At 56.7% G+C, this 15,877-nt stretch overlaps 5 protein-coding genes across 5 annotated transcripts; 1 reads left to right on the top strand and 4 right to left on the bottom strand.

Moving 5' to 3' along the window:
* Positions 1-56: 56 nt before the first annotated feature.
* Positions 57-1,555, bottom strand: LY79DRAFT_671684 (eukaryotic ribosomal protein L18; the record flags this gene model as incomplete). The annotated part of the gene is made up of 4 exons (XM_060563940.1): positions 57-134; positions 203-567; positions 689-793; positions 1,444-1,555. 4 exons carry the CDS (start codon positions 1,553-1,555, stop codon positions 57-59), a joined length of 660 nt encoding a protein of 219 aa, XP_060411661.1.
* Positions 1,556-1,859: 304 nt separating this feature from the next.
* Positions 1,860-3,677, bottom strand: LY79DRAFT_299144 (mitochondrial carrier domain-containing protein). The gene is made up of 5 exons (XM_060552275.1): positions 3,521-3,677; positions 3,033-3,386; positions 2,641-2,916; positions 2,437-2,573; positions 1,860-2,382 (listed from the first exon to the last, which is right to left on the bottom strand). Exons 1-5 carry the CDS (start codon positions 3,527-3,529, stop codon positions 2,139-2,141), a joined length of 1,020 nt encoding a protein of 339 aa, XP_060411660.1. The 5' UTR covers positions 3,530-3,677; the 3' UTR covers positions 1,860-2,138.
* A 2,426-nt stretch (positions 3,678-6,103) lies between these two features.
* On the bottom strand, positions 6,104-8,064 carry LY79DRAFT_561008 (uncharacterized protein). The gene is made up of 6 exons (XM_060558382.1): positions 7,712-8,064; positions 7,220-7,276; positions 7,047-7,146; positions 6,759-6,979; positions 6,624-6,697; positions 6,104-6,559 (listed from the first exon to the last, which is right to left on the bottom strand). The coding sequence occupies exons 1-6, from the start codon at positions 7,792-7,794 to the stop codon at positions 6,507-6,509; spliced, it is 588 nt and encodes a 195-aa protein (XP_060411659.1). The 5' UTR covers positions 7,795-8,064; the 3' UTR covers positions 6,104-6,506.
* A 1,937-nt stretch (positions 8,065-10,001) lies between these two features.
* On the top strand, positions 10,002-12,537 carry LY79DRAFT_692002 (MBOAT family protein; the record flags this gene model as incomplete). Its single annotated transcript, XM_060564759.1, has 8 exons — positions 10,002-10,376; positions 10,473-10,835; positions 10,904-11,564; positions 11,664-11,782; positions 11,854-11,950; positions 12,038-12,071; positions 12,136-12,319; positions 12,402-12,537. 8 exons carry the CDS (start codon positions 10,002-10,004, stop codon positions 12,519-12,521), a joined length of 1,953 nt encoding a protein of 650 aa, XP_060411658.1. The 3' UTR covers positions 12,522-12,537.
* A 421-nt stretch (positions 12,538-12,958) lies between these two features.
* Positions 12,959-15,220, bottom strand: LY79DRAFT_592080 (CH domain-containing protein; the record flags this gene model as incomplete). Its single annotated transcript, XM_060561369.1, has 5 exons — positions 12,959-12,996; positions 13,066-14,051; positions 14,110-14,801; positions 14,892-15,102; positions 15,198-15,220. 5 exons carry the CDS (start codon positions 15,218-15,220, stop codon positions 12,959-12,961), a joined length of 1,950 nt encoding a protein of 649 aa, XP_060411657.1.
* Between the last annotated feature and the right edge of the window lie 657 nt (positions 15,221-15,877).

The following is a 15,877-nucleotide window of genomic DNA, read 5'->3' as shown; positions in this document are numbered from 1 at the left end:
ACCCCGATAGTTTTTGCGGTAGAGATCCGAGTGATGATGGTGATGGCCACCAACGCTTAGACCTTGAAGCCGCGAGAGCGTCTGCGACCACGGGCCTTCTCGAACTTGCGGCCCTTGGACTCGACGTAGGGCTTCTGCAGAGTGTGTCAGTATACGTTCCGGGGCCGGGCGGCGGCAGCGCGGGACAAGGGGTGATACGAACCTTGTGCTTGTGGGGACCGAAGCCGAAGTGCTTGACGGCCTCGCGGGAGTTCTTGGGTCCGCGGAGCAGCAGGGTGTTGCTGCCGGTGGGGGCGCGGAGGGCAAGCTGGTCAAGGGTGATGGCCTCGCCGCCGGCAGCAACGATGCGAGCACGGGCGGTGGCGGTGAAGCGCAGGGCGGCGACAGTCAACTTGGGGACGGTCAGGAGACGGTTGTCGTCAGTGACGGTACCAACGATGACGATGGTGCGCTTGTCGTCCTTGTTCAAGTTGCCGACGATGCGGGAGATGGAGACGGGAGGACGGTTGATGCGCGACATGAAGAGGCGGCGCAGGATGACCTTGTTGAAGCTGGCGTCGGTGCGACCTGGTAATAAGATGTTAGCACGTCTTCCGAGGGTTTTTTTTCTTTTTTCTTTTCCATTCGATGGCAGCTTCTTCTTTCTTTACGTTTCCGGCCAGTCATGGGTGGAGGGAACAGAACGTACGGGTCAGGAAGCGGTAGAGCTTCACCAAGAGCTTAAGGTAGACATTGTCGCTCTTGGGAGCCTTGCGGTGCGTGCTGCGCACGTGGTGGCGGTCGAGATCGATACCTATAATCAGGGTGAAGAGCCCATCGTCAGCCTTTTGGTTCAAGCATGCTCTGAATGAGGCGGGAGTCCATCGATCCGTCGACCACGGCAGAAGAGAGAGCCTGGCCACAGCTCCCCGCGTGAGCGCAGGAAGACGTGGAAGCAATCTCGTCTTTGGTGGGAGGAGAGGATCTTTCTTTTGTCCGCGCGCCCAGTTCGCAGAATAGCAACAGCAGAATCCAGTTCCATCTGCTCTCGAATCGCGTCCCTCGCGGACGAGGGACCGAGAAAAGCAGGGGAAATAAGAATCTGCGTGCACAATCCACTCGCATGTAAAGGCTTGGAATGGGAATTCCTACGTACCCATTTTGTCGAATGACTCCCGAAGTTGGCGAACTGAGTCAAATGGGCGGCCGTGATGTTGTCGTCGTCGTGTTGCAAAGGGAAAACTCTCAAGAGATTTCCGAGGTGGGATGCCACAATTACGCCCCTTCCCGCACGGCACAAAAAAAATCCTGCTGTGTGGGCTTAGGGCAAAGTGCAAATGGAAAATGAACCAATCAGGGGTCGCCATTGGCGAGTGGATCAATGAATTTCCCGGTGGGGCCCGCTAGACCTAGGCTGGGTCGGTTGGGTCGGGGTGGGTCGGACTCGGAGCTGCAGCAACAAACACGGCGGAGCCAACAGGACCCCTTGCCAGGCTTCGGTCAGCAATGTTTTCTTCCTCGGTGAGAGCCAGGTGTACTGCATATCAAGTTCAGAGATGCCCATGCTGATGAACATGGCGACTACCTATAGTGGCGAGTGAAGAACGAGGGGGACAGAGAGAGAGAGAGAGAGAGAGAGAGAGAGAGAGAGAGAGAGAGAGAGAGAGAGAGAGAGAGAGAGAGAAAGGAAAAGAAAAGCAAGAGGCAATAAGCACTGCTGTACCATCACAGTCTCGAGTGAAACAACATGACCACTTCACCAACGTGCAAGAGACTAGATTCACGTCCTGTATTGAGGCAATCCTTGGTCTATCTAGGCCGGCCCTGCAGCACCGGTCCGCTTGAGATGCCGGTGTGTAGGTTCAGCCCTCCCATGCTGTGAGTGTGCGCAGGTAGCGGCAGCTCCTGCCAGCCCTGTTAAATGCTCGAGCGAGTCTTGTTGTAATACATTATAGAAACACTGATGGATAAAATGCCGGGATGGAAGTCACAGCCCGGGGAGGCAGTCTTTCTGCCCCGCTGTAGCCCCGACGGAGCCACTGTCTAAGAACAACCCAACCTCTCCATGCTCAATCCTTTTTCATAATCCTCCCGCTCAAATAGGGCTTGGGCCGAGCCGAGAGGAATCCTGTAAAGTAAGTTCTGCGACGCCCTCCACATCACATGGGCGTCTCAGAGTCGGCCTCGGGCTTGAGAGTGACCAAGAAGTCACGACATAACTCGAAACTGAGCCAGCTCGAGGCCATGCTGGGTGCGACCTTGAGCAGGTTGGGCACGATGCCCTTGTACATGCCCTTGAAGCCCTCCTGGGCAACAATGACCTTGACGGCATCAGTGATGGACTTGTACTGGTAGCCCATACCCGTCATGGTGTTGATCTGGAATCTTCGGCGCAGGACATCGCTATCGTCTTTGTTCAGCAGGGCCAGCATCGGCTTTATCTTCAACGCAACTTACAAGGGGTAGGTGCAGGTCTGGGCAACGGCACCAGAGATGGCACCAGCCAGCAGTTTCCGGACAGCGCTGGGGTTTTTGTCGCCCTCAGGGGTCAAGTACTTGCGAACCCATTCGTAGACCATAAAGTTGAGGCCGACCTGTCCATGCAATGTCAGAGCTGTCTGGATGGACGGGGCGTGTTTGCCTAGCGGATAAAACACTTACGTAGGGAGCGACACCAGCGACGGTAGGAACAATGCCTCTGTACAGTGCAGAAACACCGCCCTCAGTCTTGTACATCTTGACCATAGTAGCCCACATGCCGGGGAGCTTCTCGGATCTCGGGCCCAGCTCGGCAAAGGACGCAGACTGAATGGACAGTCGGGTGCGAACAATGTCAAGCGGGTATGTGAAGAAGACGGACGTGATACCAGCCATACCGCCACAGGTTAGACGGGCGATTGGAGAGAGGTCTGCATTAGGGGTCGACTCAAAGATGCTCTGCAAGCCGTTAGCCCACGCCTTCACACGAGGATGCGCGCAAGTTGTGCCAGTCGCACAAGGCATCTGTCCAGGGCTGGCAAAGGAACCAGGCCACCAAAGAGGCTGGTACTCACCCTTTTGTAGAAGTTGTAGCTGCCGAACTGAACAGCAGAGTAGGGCACAATGCGGACGCAATTGGTTCCGTTGCCTCTCATGAAACCTCTCCAGCCTTCCTCCCTCCACATCTTTGCTAGACCCTGGCCAACGGACAGCTTGTAGGCATCTCTTCCAACGCTCTGGATTTGGAACAAGATCTTGAGTCGCTCAAGAGGCGAAACAACGGTTCGGGAGACGGCACCGGCAACACCTCCGGCGCAGAAGGCTGCAACGACAGGCTGGGAGACAGTTTCGCGAAGGCGGACGAACTGAACCGGGACAGGGGGCGGAGCTGGAGCAGCCGCGGCAGGGACTGCCGCATTGTTCGGGGACTAAAAACGAAGATTGGACGTCAGCTATATGCTCTAGCCCTGATTTCCACCTTCTCCTCGCCCTCGGGGCAAGTGCCGGAGGGGACGATTCGGTGCAAGAGGTGAGTTTGGACGTAGGTGGTAGGTACACTTACAGACGACATGACTTCAGGCTCTGGTCAAGGAGCAGCGCGGGGGTATGTGTGTATTTGGTGCAGGCGCAGGACTCTTGGTTGACGACCACACTGGTGAACCTCTGAAGCCACCTTGTTGCTATGGCGTTGCTTGCATTTAAGGGTCCCAGGTGGATGGTATGGGAGGCGTCGTGTGTCGAGAAAGATTTGCGACTCCTGGATAAAAGACGGAGGAGCAGGGGTGGGAGGAAACGTGCTCCCAAAAACCAAAAAAAGAATGACCCAAAAAAGAAGATCGGAAGGAATATCCGTCAAGTCTAAGAGGAGATGGAAAACAGCGACGACGACATAATCGAGGGTTTATTCAAGGGAGAGGGGGGCTTTCCGAGCATCAGAGGCGTCTCGTGGTCGAGTCGGGACGGTCGACGAGAGTGGTGTTGGTGGTCGAGTGCGTATCGCGGTTTTTTTTTCTGGCCAAAGGTGTTGGTCAAGGGTGTCTCCCATATGCCGCGGCTAAGGCGCAGATGGACGTAGGGTCAACAACAAGGGTCGTACGGCATGGAAAGGAAGCTTCGTCGACGGTGAAGGGGGCGGGAGAGCGCTTGCTTGGCGAATGGTGTATTTCTTCGAGTCAACGATAATCGGGTAGAGGCGCGCGTCGTCGTCGTCGTCAGAGGCGAGGGAAAGGGAAGAGTGGCAGGTCGAGGCTCGCGAATGGTTGGAGACGAGACGAGCGTCGATGCGGTCGGCGAAGAAGGGGAGGAACCGAAAGACGGACAGCGAAACAGGTGGCTCGAGAAAAGGGGAGCTTTTGTGCCGAGGCCGTTGACTGCGGAAGCAAAGCAGTCAATGAGGGGCGGAAGACGAGGTCGCGAGAAGAAAGGAATCAGCAAGCTGGTCGGTCGTGACAGACACCGGACGACCAATACACGGACGCAGACGCAGATCAGAGATGAGATGCAGATGCCAGAACTCAGCTCCCTGTAATTAGGTACCTAGTAAAGTAAGTGGTATGTAGTGTACCTACCAGCGAGGTAAGGTAGGCGGGTAGGTAGGTAGGTAAGGCAGTAGGTATAGACCCACGGAGCAGTTAGTGACAGTGGCGCCATTAGCATTCACTGACTACCCGCGGTACCTGGTAGGTGAGGCGGACAAGCGCAAGTACCGGTACCTCCCTACCTGGAAGAGACCCAAGTGACACACTGCTGGGAACCAACCACGGCATCCCCGTTGCCCGCTGACAGAGTCAGTTCCAAACCGAAAGGGCAGCCTTTGAGACGAACAGGGAAAAAAGACGTCACGAACCGCTACTTTAGATAACCCCAGCTGGCCCGTGGGAGTGCTCTCCGACCGACCTTCTCTCTCTCTCTCTCTCTCTCTCTCTCTCTGCTTTGCTCACTCTTCTGCACGCCCATGACGACAAAAAGCCTGGGCCGGGGGAGGGAGGGAATGTACGCTACCTAGCTAAGTAGGTCCAGTGAACAAACAGTACGACGGATTGCTTGCAGTCTAACGACTGGAGCCCCCTCGCATGCTGGCATGGCAGATGATAAGACAGGAATACACGAAAATCTCGAGGCCACCCTCCCGCGGGACTGACAATTAGCGCCATGCTTGGCTTGAATGCTGCTTGAATGCAATGCGAGTTTGAGGAGCTGTCCCTCACGAGATGCTGCGACACTTGAGCAGTCCCAAATATCCAAAACTCTTTGTAACAATGCCGTTCTTGTCGACCCCGTTCCGTGTCAGATTACGAGCCACATCACACACTCTCCAACCAGGGACAGCCGGTCACTGCTAATCCGACATGTCCTTTCCTCCTTCAAGCTCCGGAAGCCGCCTTTTCTCTCCTCGACTTCGGCTTCATCCGGGTTACATCGGAGCCACTTTACCGAATACCCTTCCCCCCTCCTCCGGATTGTTCCTATCAACGCCGACAAGCGCGTCTCTCTTTTCTTGCTTCAAAAAAAGAAAAAGAGAGGGGGGGGGAAGATAAAAAAAAAAAAATTAAAAAAAAAAGAAGGGGCACCCACCCCCGCCTCCATCTTCCCCGCTTCACCAACGACGCCTTGAAGGACTGTGCGGGTGCGAGTGAGCTTTTGGCAGCTCGACTGTGCCGAGGAAGAAAGAACCTCAAATATCTCCGCTCTCGTCAAAACGTTGATCCGCTTCATCTCCACGAACCAGGGAGATGCCGAGAGCCGCCTCCCATAAACTAACCGATCATCGCGTACAACGAACGGACTTGTCTACGACAGCCTGCCTAACATGGTGCTATTCAAGAACACGGGCAAACCACCGTGTGCTTGCTTGCTGGACAGCCCATCGTGACGCGGGCCACGCCAGACGCGGTGTGGATGGCGAATTAAATACAAGGTCACCTACCTATCTGCACGGCGTCGTTATTGACTGGACCCTCACCGCCCCCTTCTCTAGGGGTTCGTCTGCGAGTGCTGACGAGGCCGGTTTCCAACAACATTGAGCTGCTGAAGACATGGTACATTGATACCAACATTCCCGCGGCTCCTACGTTGCACAACCGACAACTCGACAACGACCGTCCTGTCTCCAGTCCGGTGAGGAGACGAGACGAATCTCCCACTTGTCACGTACAAAGGCTACACGAGTAAGTGCTTCTGCAAAGACCTACATTCAATTTCTAAACTACTATAGGGGTAATGCTATCAAACCGGCCGCCTGCCAGAATCGCGCGTCGTCTCGAACTCGTCGCCGAATGCGGAGGGGTGGGGGGATCCCGCCGATGGTCGATGTTCCGATGTGCCTGGCAGCGCGAGTGCTGCCTTGGTGTCGAATGGCCCAGGCCTCGCGCGCGGAGCTCGAACAAGCCGAATCGGTCGCATCGAGCCTAAAAAAGCTCCCAGAAGGTGAGGACACTTTACAGATCCAGATTCAAATGATAAAATAGGTAGGACACCAGGAGAGGGAATCAGAAAACTTTTGGCATAGCCGTGCACAACCCGACAAGAGAAATTGCCAAGTATACTTATCACTCCGCAGCAACATCCAGGTCATCATGGGCGGGAGGGGGACTGTCCAGGGCTACGACGACGTCAAGGTCAGTCTTGTGTCTGCAAGCAAAATTCCGTCGTTGGGGACAACGTACGCTTTCTGTCGTCACCGTTGGTACCGTTCTCACGGGGTTCTCGGTCGTCACGGTCGTCCTTGAGGTCCCGGTCACTGTTCTCAAATCAGTATCACTTGCTCGTCTGTTTGCGTTGTCAGGCGGGGGGGCACGGACCGTCGGTCAGGGCTGCGGGAACGCTCGCGAGTGTCGCGTCGGTCGCTGCGGTCGTAGTCACGGTCGCGGTCCCGGCGGTCATCCTTTTTGGGAGAGTAGTCGCGGGTGCTGCGTCGGGGAGAAGGAGAGCGGCCACGACGAGGAGAAGAGCGGCGAGGAGCGCGCTCACGATCCCGGCCAGAGTCGAATCGCCACGACGCACTAGGAGGTGTGCGAGCCCACTACAGAACGTACGTCGTCAGCATGCAAGACCCACTGACCATCGAAGCCTGGGCGTCTGTTTCTCACCTCGATCTTCAGAATGTCGTCACGGCCGATGCGCTTGTTGTGCATCTCATGGTAGGCATCGTCAGCGTCGCGACGATCCTCGTACTCAACAAAGGCGAACCTGAGGGAGGGGAAAAAAGGTCAGACTCGACTTGGGCATAGGATGGAAGCGATAGTGGAGAGAGAGAACTCACAGTCTGCTGGAGGCCGATCGAGGTGCAGGGATGTCGCAGCGGACAAGGTGTCCATAGCTATCGTCAAGTCGGAACGTCAGCATGTCGATACATACATGGGGAACCGGTTTGTTTGGTCATTGTGGACAAGACGTCGGCCGTCGTCGGCATAGCAGAACCTGCTGGTGTTGTTCGAGCTGCCACGGGAGCGCTGGCAGGCCACGGCGGCGCGGACAACGGGCGATGGTTTGTAAGGCAGCCGGAGCGAACGAGGACAGGACGCATCGACGAGGGGACGGAGGACGGAGGACGAGGGAAGCATATTTGATGCTGGAGACAGGAGCAGCGAGTGCGAAAGTGCGGGAGGACGGAGGCGGTGGGCGGGGAGGCAGCGAGCGAGCGAGGCAAGGAGATGAGATATCGAAAACGTCGGAATGGGTCTCGCGTGCCGTAAAAACAGGACGGAGGGAGGCATCGACGTGGGAGTGGTTTTCTGGTGTTCAGTTGACATACCGTTCGAATTCGTAGGCGAGGTCTCGGGCGCGAGTTCCGTGGCTGAAGCCAGTCACGTACAAGGTGGTGCCACCGCGCGACATGATTGCTGTGCTGACTTGGCTTGCAAAGACAAAAACGAAATAGAAAGGGTTCAGCTAGCTAAGGAGATGAAGAAGAAGAAGAGCAAGAAGGAGAAGAAGAAGGGAAGGCGTGTCGTCTCGCGATGGAGATGCAGCGATGATGAGGGCCTGATGGAACAGAGCCACGTGACGGGGAAGTTGGATGCGCGTGGTGGTTGTTTGGTGATGGTTTTTGTTTGAAGAGGAGAAGAAAGAAGTCGGTCGGTCGGATCGGCCAGGCGCAGCAAAAAAGATTTCGGTACGGGACGGGAGCCAGCAAGCGAGTGAGCTTGGACGGCGAAGAAGCAGAGGAACGAATCCGCAATCAGGTCTCAGCCCCGTTTTTTGACTCAGAATGGCCTGGTTGATTGGTGGAAGCACTACCGCGCCCGGAGGTCGAGGACTCGGGCGGCTTACGTAACGACAAGCACGCGCGCGCATGCATTATGTAGGTAGGTACTAGTACTAGTGTAGTGTACCTACCTGGTGTACGGATCCTCCTAACGAGCAGTGGAATGCACGCTGGGGCCTCTCTCCGTATTCGGCTTCCAGAAGGCTCGAAACGCGCTGCGCTGGCAGGTGCCTCCACCGCAACGTCGTCAAGTCGTATACAGTAGTGACTACTGACTCAATAATAGGTATCTACCCATTTTACAAAAGGCAAATAGGTACGGATACTTTATCCAAGGTAGCCAAGGTGGAGTGATGTCATGGTAGACCAAAGACCGGAAACTTGCCTACCCACCCTAGGTGCCTATCGTACGTACTTGTACCTGTCAGTTTACTTTATACGGAGTATACTATTTATATAGTAGCTTCCCTATCCAAAGGTGAACCGACCGACCGACCGAATCCACCTCACCGAGAATTGCCGCATCACAACACATGCCGCCTCGGGAGCAACTGGAGAACGACAAGCCAGGGTTGCGCCTCTGGTACTGTATAGAATGTCTGAACACTGCAGGAACAACACTGGCAGACGGACGACCCGGGTTCGGCGTTTCTCTTTCCGTTTCCGGCCTCCTACATACTACAGGTATATACTGCTAGGGAACAGCACAGAGACCGCATCTACCCACCGCTTGCCGAGCTCGGGGTCAAACAGCCAAACGTGAGGTGAATGGTGTGTGATGCATGCTCTTGAGGAGAAACATGCCTTTGCCATATAATATATAATGCGTAGGTATTGTCACGCTCCCTCCCTTCTCGAACGTCTACACTACGTAGCACCTAACCGATCGAAGCATTCGAGACAACGAACAGAGACATATGGGGTAGCTTGCTACCTATACCTGCTCATGTCTCTGCCGCTTTGGCCGGTTTCGTCAGAGTCCACTTGCACGAATCCACATGGTGCCACCTCATCGTTCCCGGCTCCGCGTTGATCTCCGGTCTCCGGCGGAAGAGGCGGGAGGGGCGCGTGCCAGCGGACAACTTTCAATCGGCATCTCACCCACACCTAGTAAACTCTACGCGGTAGTCAACTTAAACTACAATCGAGCATGAGCCCACCCGCCTGTATTCACGTCGTAGTGCATACCTGACACCGCGGAACCGTCGGCCGCGGTCGACAGATCGCCTCCCATCTGCGCATGTAAGAAGCGGACAACCCGCGATAGTAAGCCCCGGCAGATCCGTAAATCCAAACAACGCTGTGCCTGCTTGCTTGCTTGCTATTTGTATACACCATGCCATTGCCACATCCCAGCCCACATCTTCCATCCGCTCATGTTTCATCCCATCTCTGCACACCTCCATATTCTCTGCTCAACAATTCGTTCCTCTACCCTCTTGCGGAAAACAGTCGGTACTCGACAACATCGAGTCATTGGCAAACTTACCCGTACAACATCCGTGCCACACATCCCAGTTGCGGCGAGCCAGCCGTCGTGACATCGGCCTCAAAAGCCCATCGTTTCTCCTTTTTTCCCACACATGCCTGCCACAACTTGACTCTCCTGCGTCCTTGGTCCTGATCGATTGTTTCTATCAAAGAAGCGACTGTGGGGATTGGCGTCTTCGGTTCACAAGAGTGTTGCTGCATCATCAGAGTATCCCCGCGCTGCCAACTTGAGTACTACTTCCACCAACTGTCTGCCGTACGCCAGAGTTAGCTTCACTTACTGCTTCCCGCCGTTTCAATACAAAACACAACGAGGACGCATTTGAGGACCCCGAGGCCGGCATCCATGCAAGTCTCAATGCCCGCTTCTCCAGAACCGCCCCGTCCGTTGCGAGACGCCCTGGAAGCTACAAGCGGCGAGCGCGCCATCTCGACGACGCCGTCGGAAAGTACAAACGAGGAGGACTACGACGACCCGAAGCTGGCTGCAAGACAACGCAAGGAACGGGCCCCGGCCCGGCCCGCCCGTCCCGGCGCATCGCCGTCACTGAACACGCCGTCAAAGCGTGACGGGACGCTGTCTCTGGACGGCTCGACCTTGTCCGAGACCTCGAGCGTCGATGAGTCTCTTCTTCGCGACGACAGCGGCCGTCTCAAGGCATATTTCCTGTCACCCGATGACCGCGAGCTATGCGATGTCGTCAGGAGGGGGCTAGAGAGGGTAAGCCAAGAAGCTTTTGCTCTGCCGATATGACGAAAGGGCGGGAGAGGGAAAAAGAAAGAAAAAAGACCTTAGCGACTCACACGCACACCGCAGGAGAAAGACCCAAAGAGGCCAACGCGGCCGAGCAAGTTCAGAGACTTGGTCTTCACGCGCCGGTTTTCCACCTTTGACAGGCAGAACCAGCAGACGGCCAACAGCCCCTTTTACGGCTTCTACACGCTGTTCTGGATGGCCGTGGCGCTCTTCGTCGTCAAGATCGGCGCCTCCAACTGGAAGGCGACGGGGAGCCCTCTGGGCACCAACGACATCATGAAGATCATGTTCCGCCGCGACGTGGTTGTCCTCCTCGCGTCCGACGGCGTCATGTGCGCCGCCACGGGCGTGAGCTGGATCCTGCAACGCCTCATCTTCGGCGGCTACATGGACTGGGACGGCTTCGGCTGGATCGTCCAGAATGTGAGTGGGAATCCTTCCCCCGTTCGTTTCGCGACAGACAGAGCCTTACACACGGGGAAATGGGGCAGATATGGCAGTCCGTGTTTATCGGCAGCGCGGTCGGCCTCACCCTCATCCGGGACTGGCCCTGGACGCACACCGTCTTCTTCGTCCTCCACGCCATCATCATGCTCATGAAGCAGCACTCCTACGCCTTCTACAACGGCCACCTCTCCTCGGCCTACAAGCGGCGGAGGTCGCTCCTCTCGAAGCTCAAGCAGCTGGACAGAGTCGCTCCCGTCGAGGCCCGGTCCGCCACCAGCCCCTCCGCGTCGGCCGTCGACCTCTCCCACCTGGCCAACCCGCCGTCGGCGGCCGAGATGGAGGTCCGCCGGCAGTCCGCCGCCCACGTCCGCCGCTCCGACGAGACCGACCTGGACCGCATCTCCCACGCCATCGGATCCGGACGGCCCCTCGACGCCGACCAGATCCGGGTGTTTGAGCGCATCATCCGGTGGGAGGTCGACGGCCTGACGGACGAGTTGAGGGGCAAAGCGACGAGCGTTGTGCGGGCGTACCCCAACAACCTTTCCCTCAAGAACCATTACGAGTACATCGTCTTGCCCACCTTGGTCTACGAGCTCGAGTATCCGCGTTCCGATTCCATTGACTGGTTCTACGTCGCCGAGAAGACCGCCGCCATGTTCGGCATCATCTTTGTCATGATCATGGTGTCGCAGGCCTTCATCTGTGAGCCCCCCTCATCATCCCCCCCCCCCCCCCCCTGGCTCTGCGGCCCCGCCGATATGTAAATCTTGTTGAATACAACAACTCTAACGTGGTCAATAGATCCCGTCGTGATGCAGACCTTGGCTATGAAGGAGACCGGAATGCCCTTATCCGAGCGCGTTCGCTACTTCCCCTGGTTGCTGAGCGATCTCGTCTTCCCGTTCCTGATGGAGTACCTGGTGAGCGACGATGGCCGGGCCAACGCAGGCTCGAGACTCTTGAGACTACGTGCGGGACTGACACGAAGCAGATGGTGTGGTACCTCATCTGGGAGGCCATTCTCAACATCCTCGCAGAAGTCACCTACTTTGCGGACCGAAGCTTCTACGACGCCTGGTGGAACAGCGGTACGTCCCCCCCTCCCCTCCCCCTATGAGTCTCGCTCGACCCGAATCACGGCGTGGCGGCTTGCTAATAGTGAACCAAAAAAAAAGTCTCCTGGGACCAATTTGCCCGTGACTGGAACCGGTGAGTCCATCATTCCCTGGGAGGAGTTGAGACGCACGCAGCTAGCTAACCCCCTCCTCCCCAGGCCCGTCCACATCTTCCTCCTCCGCCACGTCTACCACAGCTCCATCTCCTCGATGAAGGTGAACCGCCACACGGCGACCCTAATTACCTTCTTCCTCTCGGCGTGCGTCCACGAGCTGGTCATGTGGTGCATCTTTAAGAAGCTGAGGGGCTACCTCCTCTTTGCGCAAATGTGCCAGCTGCCTGTACGGTTCTCCCGCCCTCTGCCCCCCCCCCCCCCCCCTTCTTTCGTGAAAAGAAACAAGAAGCTGACGGAACGGAGCGCAGCTTGTCCAGCTGAGCCGCACGCGGTGGCTGAAAGGCCGCAGACTCCTGGGCAACGTCATGTTCTGGACAGGCCTCCTCACGGGGCCCAGCCTGCTGTGCAGTCTATACCTCGTGCTGTGATTCTACTCGCCCCCTTGCTTTTATTCCTTTTTCAATTTTCTTCTAAAAAAACCCCCCCTAAAAAGGTCTTGGCTCTTATCAGGGTTCTGCCGCAAGGCTTTCTTTTCTGTATGATGGGAAAGGAGAAAAGGTTGTCAATCACCGGCCTGTTCAAATCAATGCTTGAGTCTTCATCCCTGCTATTGCGGCTCAAGGCATGCGTAGTCACATAATCATCCAGAAACACAATAAGCTCGATAGCGCAATACATGGAGTTCATCATGGGATTCATTCAACTAAACGATCAATAAAGCCTCGCCGCAGTTTTGGCCTTTTTCTATCCTCGTGGGGGAAACATCAGACACATTCGCGCCGCGTTAAAAAATAAAAAAGTAAAAAGGAGGTTTGGGGGGAGGGGAGGTTCTTTTTCCTTCTTTTTTTTCTTCTTCCAAGACGGTTTACAAGCCCTGCTTTTCGGCCGTCGCCATAAGAGATCCTGTGACGGAGTGTCAGCACCGGAAACGGCACGAAACCAAAGGGAAAGGAGGGGCGGGGATCGACTTACCGATGAAGGTGGTCACCAGGCGGCTGCGGACCTGGCAAATATCCTCGGGCACCAACCAGATGGTGGCGCCCATCTTTCTCGCAATGGAGATGCTGAGCTTGGCGTTGAGGTAGGCGTCGTCGTCCGTGTGGCCGGGGGTGACGAGGTCGTAGTCGACGTAGCTGCTCTTCATGCCGTTGAGCACGTCCAGCAGGAAGACGCCGGTGCCGATAGCGGGGTCCTTGAAGGATCGGATGGCGGACGACTTGCCACCCTTGCGGGACATGTCGTTGGCCCACCTGACCATCTCGGCGTCCGTGATCTCCTTCTTGCCCAGACGCTGCGCCAGAGTCGAGAGGGTGACGGTGATGTCTCTGCGCATCAGCTGCCACACCAGGCCGAGGGTCAGGGTCCGCTGGCCGTCGGTGATGTCCGCGCCCTGGATGCCGACGAGCGAGAAGCGGTTCTGCTTGCCGAGCTCAATAGCGTAGTTTGTGTTCTCGACGGCCTTGAAGCGCATCATCTCGCCGCCATGCGCGGGGGGCTTGTTGACGTGGCGCCAGTTGACGGACCCCTTGATGACCTTGTCGTACGCTTGAAGAAGGACTGTGCCGTCGCGCAGGTCGTCGAAGAAGGACTGGACGGCAGGCTGCACGTCCAGGCTGTTGAGCCAGAGGGTGAAGACGCGGGCCTCTCTCTCTCCTTCGGCGTCAAAGTCCTCCACCTCGAGCTTCTCCTCCTCGGTGATAGGGTCGAGGGCGGGGTGGGTGTTAAACAGGTTGGCAACGAAGGCCAGGTTCAGCTTGGGGTTGCCGGCGACCAGCGATGAGGGCGTGAGGAACTTGCGGCACCCCATGTTGTCGGCAGTCTGCAGAATCTCCTCGGCCCTCTGCAAGAGATCTCTCGTCTGGAGGGGTGCTCTCGTCGCGCCGTATTCGGAACCGATCTGCGCCAGGAGAACGGTGTAGTTCTCGCCGTCCTTGATGTCGCTGGAGAAGTTGTTCACCCTGCGCGGGGAGGGTTAGTGGTGCGTCCGGCCTGGTCAGGGGGACAGAAGCAGCTTACCGTCTGGGCCAGTTGGCGGCCTTCAGGTGGTAGTTGAACCATCTGAGGAGAATCTGTTCGGGAGGCAGACGCAGGAATTGTTCGAGGGTCTCGTCGTCCTCGAGCAGGCGGTACAGCTCCGGGTGAAGCTTGATGTCAATCTTGCTCAGCAGGCCGCGGCGGATGATCTGCCAGATGAGGCCGAGGATCAGGTGCTCGCGGCCCTCGATAATGTCGCCACTGCCAATGTTAACAACGGACAGACCGATGCCCTTGGAGGACTCAATGACGATGTTGTTGTTCTCTGTCATCTGGAAGGCGTTGAGCTGCTTCTTGTTCTTTGGGCGGTTCAGGACACGCTCGTCAATGGTGTCGGGAACACTGTCGTTGATGAGCTTGGCCAGGACGAGACCGTCTTTGCACTCGTCGAACATCTCAAAGGTGTCGGTGGGGAAGGGGAGGCGGTTTCCGATATCCGGGTCGCCGGCCAAGACGGCATTGATGTGACGAGTGAACTCGGTCCTCTCGTCCTCGTTGATGGTGTGAGTGACGTTGGCATTGGAGCCCTGGACATGGATCTTGCCGACGCTCGACTTGGAGGCATGGCCGCTGACTTTTCCGGTGGCTTGGGCGACGATGCTGGCAGGAGCGGCGCCAGGGCCGGTGTTCATGCGTTTTTGGGCCGGGGAAGACTCTCGGAGCTTGGCAATCAACTGCAGGAGGCGGCATCGGGTTAGTAAAGAAGAAGAAGAAGAAGAAGCGGAAACCGGCTGTCGGGGGGGGTCCGAGGGGGGGGGACGTACTGCGACGTAGTCCTCCAGCTCGACTCTGCGGGAGGAGTCGAGTTCAACCTCCTTGAGGGCCTGTCGTACGACATCGTAGGGTTGGCGTTCGCTCTGCTGGGTGGCCTTGATGGCAGTGGCCTCATCGACGTAGCCCTTGTCGTCGACGTCGAGCTTGCGAAAGGCGTCGCTCAGGCCGTAGATTTCGTCCTGAGGGAACTGAGGATACTTCCTAGAGGCAGAGAGCTGTCAGCAAAGCGGCGGCTCGGGGGCGAGGGGTGAGTAAATTGGGGAATCGCAGAGTGCGGGGTGATTGCGGTTGCGCACCTCTGAAGCTTGAGAACGTTCATGTTGGCGCGCAAACAGATGGGCGAGGCCAAAGACTGTGTCGAGAAAAAGTGTGAAGTCGGCAAAGACGGGAGAGGGTCAGGAGAGAGGGATGATGGGGGGGAGTGGTCCTGTCCTGGTGTCGAGATTGCGCTCGGCGCGGAGGGAAAGTAAAGCGAAGCGAAGCGAAGCAAGCAGTTTGATCAGGGACCAAGCGGAGCGGTAGATGAGGTGCAGGTGCAGGAAGCTCCGGAACGCACGGACGGTGATGGAGTCTGGGACCGCGGCCAAGGTGGTGTTGTCTGTATCCGTTCCTCACGACGGGGGAGTGTGTTTTTGGGGAAAATCGGGAACAACAGTCGAGGATGCGACTTTTTTCTATTTTCTTCTCTTCGGTCGTTTGGTGGTTGTGTGTGTGTAGAGGAAGAAGTCAGAGTTGGAAAGGGGAGGCGAGGAGGGACAGGAGGGGAGCGGAGAAGGGAGAGAGACTGTGGGTGGGTCTCTTTAGCTGATGCCGTACATGTAGCTGCAGCAGGTATTATACAGGTAAGTAGGTAGTAGGTAGGTATCCGTAGGCAGATGTTATACCCAGGCCTATACTAATACTAATACTGCTGCTGCTGCTGCTGCTGCTGATGATGATGATAACAGGAGAGCAGCACACCTGCTTGCTCATCGCC

Source organism: Colletotrichum navitas (genome assembly GCF_030913465.1).
Source record: "Colletotrichum navitas strain CBS 125086 chromosome Unknown LY79scaffold_53, whole genome shotgun sequence".
Classification (NCBI taxonomy): domain Eukaryota; kingdom Fungi; phylum Ascomycota; class Sordariomycetes; order Glomerellales; family Glomerellaceae; genus Colletotrichum; species Colletotrichum navitas.
This window is presented reverse-complemented; position numbering and strand designations above follow the sequence as displayed.

Bases quoted from the DNA above. Each gene is read 5' to 3' on its own strand.
- LY79DRAFT_299144 (XM_060552275.1), bottom strand. The intron at 2,917-3,032 runs GTGAGTACCAGC...AACGGCTTGCAG, and splicing joins GCTACAACTTCTACAAAAGG to AGCATCTTTGAGTCGACCCC. The intron at 2,383-2,436 runs GTAAGTTGCGTT...CAAAGACGATAG, and splicing joins CAGACCTGCACCTACCCCTT to CGATGTCCTGCGCCGAAGAT.
- LY79DRAFT_561008 (XM_060558382.1), bottom strand. From the start codon at position 7,794: ATGTCGCGCGGTGGCACCACCTTGTACGTGACTGGCTTCAGCCACGGA. The intron at 6,980-7,046 runs GTGAGAAACAGA...TACGTTCTGTAG, and splicing joins ACGACATTCTGAAGATCGAG to TGGGCTCGCACACCTCCTAG. The intron at 6,698-6,758 runs GTCCGTGCCCCC...ATTTGAGAACAG, and splicing joins TCCCGCAGCCCTGACCGACG to TGACCGGGACCTCAAGGACG.